The 6096-nt window shown below is 35.5% G+C and overlaps 1 protein-coding gene across 1 annotated transcript in view; it reads left to right on the top strand.

The window, feature by feature from the left end:
* The first annotated feature begins 3729 nt into the window (after positions 1–3729).
* The window catches only part of LOC114516955 (maestro heat-like repeat-containing protein family member 1), a 40493-nt gene continuing 38126 nt past the window's right edge, over positions 3730–6096 (top strand). The window contains exons 1-5 of the mRNA XM_028536581.1: positions 3730–4061; positions 4608–4753; positions 5150–5281; positions 5623–5785; positions 5942–6040. Coding sequence (XP_028392382.1) covers positions 4025–4061; positions 4608–4753; positions 5150–5281; positions 5623–5785; positions 5942–6040 — 577 coding nt within the window. The 5' untranslated portion in view covers positions 3730–4024. The remainder of the gene's footprint in view (positions 4062–4607; positions 4754–5149; positions 5282–5622; positions 5786–5941; positions 6041–6096) is intronic.

Below are 6096 nucleotides of genomic sequence, written 5' to 3'. Positions count from 1 at the left end.
TCAGAGTTAGGCTGTATTTCCACTTTCAGAGTTCGTTTTGGAAATAGGGAAACAGGAAATAGGGAAATATTTCGCCAGTGATGGGGGGGGGGTAAATATTGAAATATTCAGTTCTGCTCGACGGATTTTTATTGTAAGCTATTGCAAATACAAATGAAATTCATCGGATAGCAGAACTGAATAATGAATATTCATCCTCCTCCTAATTATCGTTTTAGTCATGCCGCTGAGCAAACCATTTTTCTGCAAATGGAAATCCAGCCTTTTAATACAGGCAATTTGGAAAATTAGCATAATTCCCAACTGTAGTCAAGCCCTGATTGATAACTCTGAGGTTAAAAAAATACCCCTTAATGTATTGCACTAAATGAGAAGTAGTAGTATCGTTATATAATAACTACAGTGAAACACGCAATTTGATTGGTCAACAGCTGTGCAGGATCAGGCAATCCTGCACGAGGAATTTAAAAGCATGCACTCGCGGGATTCACTGTAGTTATTTTATAAAGCAATTACCAAATGGTTTCTTCGTGTATGATAGCGTCATCCATGCACTCGGGATGTTGTGCTTTTTTTACGCTTTCCGAAAGTCCGACTCAAAACTGCATGTATCGAAGTGAGAAGTTTGTCAATAATACAATTTCACTTGTCTTTCAAAAGCAATATTAGTAATACATTTGACACCTGTTAGTATAATTTCTAACGCTGAATCGAATGGTGCTATTTTTGTCTTTAAGCACATAAAACTGGAGATACGACGCAATCGTGACAGTCCAAATTAAAATTGAAAAGAAAACATTCTTCGAAAAGGGAATTCTGAAAACGCGCAAGAGATTAAAAATGAATAATTTCCTAGCATGTGCAAGGAATTTTTACCAGGCGATTAAGGAAACGTATTGATACGAACAAACTAACAAACTCACACGCAGAATATAATGCGGTGCCAAATTTGGCGCGGCCTAGAAAACATGGATAAAACACTGGAAACCTAGAACACTGAAAAGCAGCCTAACAGTGTATTTATTAATATTTTTGTCTAAATTTTAACTATATTTTAGGTGAAAAGGTACATGATTTTCCATTTTGCATGAAGTATTAAAAATTTGGGTTTTCTTATTAATGTCTTTCCCTGAAAGAAGTAAAAAAGATATGTCGAATGGTGAAATTCCTGCCTTGTTCCATACGCGTCAGTAAAATACATTACTCTAACCACCTGAAATATGTTAAACCTATAGTTGAATGACTTGAGCTCATAAATTAACGCTTCTCTATAAGCCGTTGGCTAGCTACGTAATTATGTTTTCTTTTAGAAATTTTAGGCTTTCGTTCCAGTAGACTTCTTGTGCCTTTGACTGTGCCTTGTTTTCACCTCCTAAGAACCACGTATCATCCCGCTTTTTCAAATAGTGTCTTGCACACGGTGGAAGATAACATGGCGTAATAAAGTGTCCTGTTCCCGGAAGGGGCATTCTTTTGCAGAGAGAACCTTTTCCGTGTTGTTCCATTCGTTGATACGTTTCCTCACACATCCACTCGATTTCAGTATTCAGTTGATCATCAAATAGTTTTAGTACGTTAAACAATGCATGATAAAGTTTATGACAGCCATACGACAGAATATTTTCAGTATTGATGATGAAATTACCAGAGAAATCCTTTTCAGAGAAAATTTCCTTTCACTAGAAACAAGCAGAGACCGGTTGTATAAAATTCTTTAACTACATTTTGCATAGTTAAGTCCTAGTTAACTCAGAAATACTACACAACTCTGTTTGCCCATTTTTGTCCTTTAATAAACAATAATTATTGGATGAGGGTTTTGTGATATGCAGAGTTATCAAGGTCGAGGTAAGCGTAATTATAATGCTTACCGAGACCTTGATAACTCTGAATATCACAAAAACCGAATTCAATAATTGTTTTATTATACATTTGAAGAATAATGAAAAACCTTATTTAACATACATGTCCAATACAGGCAATACTGTCGCATGCATACGGATCGACAACCTTTTTCACCATTCGTAAACTACATTTTCGTTTCGTGACATTTTTCACCGACAAAATCTGTTTACGGATCGTAAACGAACAGTCCATTCGATATACCAATGGTACGGATCGACAAGCTTTTGAGAGCCCTATCCTAGACACATCATGCCCTATTTACTAATCGACACAGTTTGTTTACGGATCGTAAACGAACAGTCCGTTCGACACCAATGGTACGGATCGACAACCTTTTCAGATGCCTAACCTAGACACATCTGGCCCAATTTACGAATCGACACAGTTTGTTTACGGATCGTAAACGAACAGTCCATTTGATTCCAATGGTACGGATCGACAAGCTTTAGAGCGGCCTGTAGCTTGGCCCATCCTGTGCTATTTACCAATGGACAAAATCTGTTTACGGATCGTAAATGAACAGTCCATTCGATACTCATGGTACGGATCGACACGCTTTTCAGAGGCCTATCCTAGACAGATCTCCCCTATTTACGAATCGACACAGTCTGTTTACGGATTGTAAACGAACAGTCCATTCGATACCAATGGTACAGATCGACAATCTCTTCATCGCCTTATCCTATAGACACATCTTGCCTTATTTACAAACGGACACAGTCTGTTTGGGGATACAGCTGCTTACGCCTTAGACACACGCTAGTTTCCATGCCTCGTGTTCAAGTCGACAAAATGCGTTTACGAATCGACATAGTCTGTTTACGGATCGTAAACTAAGAGTCTATTCGATACCAATGGTACGAATGGTTGCTTACTTCTAACGAATAGAAATCTTAAACTGACTTTACCATCCGTATAAAAAATTTTACGAAACGAACGACCCGTATGCTTGCAACAGTATTGGACAACAATCTTATTTAACAGCAACATCCAAAAATACATCAATTATTAATACATAAATACATTCAAATGAATACCGCTTGTTAACCACCGCAGGCTCACTTGCAGATAACTCAGTTATCTGCTAGCAGATAATTGAATTCTGCGTGATTGCGCGATTTATCTGTCAACTATTAGCCAATCAAATTGCTTTTGTATAATAATTACAGTTAAAAGTCAACGAGCCTTTTATACAACTCGCCCCAGAAAGTCAGAAACGTATAGACTTTGGAAACCTACTGAACAGGCAATTGGAAAACCTACTGAACAGCATCAATTATTTTTAGCTGACGAATCAGTTCGCTTTTAATTTATATCTGACGACTATCCGAAAAAAATCAGTTTCGGGAATTTTCTCCGTGCTTGCAGTTGTCATTGGGTGACAGTCTGAGCACGGAGAAAAGACCCCGGAGGTTGTTAAATATATCTACATAGAGCCGACACCCAAATTGCCAAGCATAATATAAGTAATGCTTTTTGACACTTTCTTATTACTAGACACATTTAGTATATATTTCGTGTATTTAGTTATTTTAGTATATATTTGATTTTCCCGCATTCTGATTGGTCAAAATTCACTGTCTTTGAGGTGGTAGTCACTGGTCAGTGACTATAGCTTTTTGATGCTTTTTCTCAAATAAGAAATTTAAGGTAATTATAATTTTTTATGAAATTGTGTTGATTCTTATTTGTAAACACCTCAAAATTTATAATAAAACAATACCAAGTGCACCTTCAATTGAAATGATATTGTGAACGAAGTGGAAACACACAGGTTGATGGGTAAATATCAGTGGTAAATATTCACGATTGCGACATTGGCTATAACTATTAAATTCCCCCCGGTATCAAACAAGATTAAGATTGTTTCAGGCGGGATATTACTTTTTGAAAGATCACCTGACAGAGGCTGACACATCTCCTGGAAATGGAGTTTGCAGTTCGAACTCTAATGATTTTGTGACATTTTTCGCATTCAAATATGTTTTATAAATAAGCGTTGTTTGATATTACCGCTCTGTTTTTATAAAGAAATAGCTTCAGCAGTGGATACGTATTAGAACTTCTAGCTATTCCAAAATCGCAGACGCATCGAGGAGATTTGTAAAGAGCGGTCATTATGACGGAGCATAAGAAGACTGGCGCACAAGTCGAAGGTAAAGACATTGTGTTCTTTGCAATTTATTACAATAAATCGTTCTAATCGTATCTTGTTAATTTACTCTTGAATTTTGAGTCACAAAGGTATAAATGCATACGAGATCCATGATAAAATTATAGGCAGGAAGCAGAATGGCAATCACTTGTTTAATATAAATAATTATATTTATATAATCCATTTATGTATCGAAAATGACAAAATAAATTTTCTTCAACCAGATAGTAATGATGTTTATAGCAGATGTGCCATGAAGTGGTTTAATTTGCTCTCTCCATTAATTTGACTGCATGGTCTTAATTAATTAGTTGTGCCTAATGCTTAGGCTGAGTGCCATTAGCAAGGAGTGAAATATGTCACCTCCACCAGAAGTTTATGACAATGTTGATTAGGACATAGTACTTTTACTGACTTGTTAACTGTTTGCATTTACTTTAATTTTGAAACAAATATGGTATGCTGCACAAATTGTCAAAACATGGTCACACATAAGAGTCCTGGCCAACCAACTATGTTTTCCTAAATTTGATTATACTTGCTGTAGATATGGTGGTTGCCCTGGTTGATGCAGCAAACGACAGAGACAAGTCTGTTACTGAAATGGTCAGGTCATCCCTATATGCTATTGGCTTAGAAAAAGCCGAGTTGGTGTTAACTCTCTGCAAGGATTACATACTGAAACACCAAAAGGTGCCGTACACATGCAGTATAATCCATTGTTATTAGCAATTTATTAGATACAATGCTGAAAGTTTGAATATAGACTCTCTTAACTGATCTGGAATACTAGCTGAATTCAGAATTTAGATTTTTTTATTCCCCTGATCATCTGATAAAAGAAGATGCTGCTGGTCTGACTTAACTTTGAGCATTTTGATCCTAGGGTTGATGTTTTAATGTTTTTTAAATTTCCAGTGGTTATATATTTATCGATTTACATCCAACATCCAAATCTTATCCTGTACTTTGTTAAGTGTACATGTTACAATACCTATGAGTAATGTTGAAGTTCCGGAAAAACTAAGGGAAATTTTTCAATAGCATAATGTACATAACCTACCAAATATGTTATTGTATTGCTTGCAGTTGAGTAGAGAACACCGGGTAGTCTTGCTGGAATCCATGGAGAAAATTCTATCAGATAGGAGAGATGTTATTCAAGCTGATCTTGCCAAAGAACTTTTAAAATTAGCATTTCAGGAAATGACTAAATCAAAGGTACACATAAATTACTGCTGTAGTGAAGGCACTAAAATAATATATTTAGTGTGTTTTTTATGACAACAAAACATATCTAAGCCTTATTCACACAGGTGGTAAATTGATTTTAACATGTTAGAATTTACATATTCAGGGGTAAATGATTACTGTTTACATTACATTATATGCTGAAATATATATGAAATATTTCACTAAGATGTGTGGACCCTATGGCCTTTACATGTATTTTCTGTCCATCTGAAAAGGGATTGGCATGGAACTACATATATCCAGGAAATTGTCTTTCGTTGCTTTGGAAGAAAACTTACACATTATGTTGATTTTTTATAATTTGTCAGGATATTCATCCAAAATGGCAGACTGCTGCATCAGATCTCATTGTGTCTGTTGGCAAAAAATTCAAACATGAAGTAATGAGTGAGCTATTAGAAAATCTAGTTCCTGGAACACTGCCTCACTACTTTGTCATATTAACATTGGCTAACTTTGCGCAAGCTGATGGTAAGAGCAACATCGCACAATATCTTATGGCTATGAATATTTGGCTTATATTAATGCACAAAATGTGATTAAACTGATGTCTTATAATGTATTAATTGTTACTCTATACATTCTGTACATAACAATTTTTATATGTATGAATGTTTTTTTATCTAGCATTTGCTTTGGTGCCTTTTTTGAAGGATATACTGGGCAGAATACTACCAATGTTGCTCCTGACTAAACAAGAAAACATGAAATGGGTGTTTGCTCATTGTAAGTAATGTATTCACTATTATACTAACTAATTCACTATTACTGAGTAAATTGAA

Source organism: Dendronephthya gigantea, unplaced genomic scaffold (assembly GCF_004324835.1).
Source record: "Dendronephthya gigantea isolate DGI-Jeju-01 unplaced genomic scaffold, DenGig_1.0 000007F, whole genome shotgun sequence".
Lineage (NCBI taxonomy): Eukaryota > Metazoa > Cnidaria > Anthozoa > Malacalcyonacea > Nephtheidae > Dendronephthya > Dendronephthya gigantea.
This window is presented reverse-complemented; position numbering and strand designations above follow the sequence as displayed.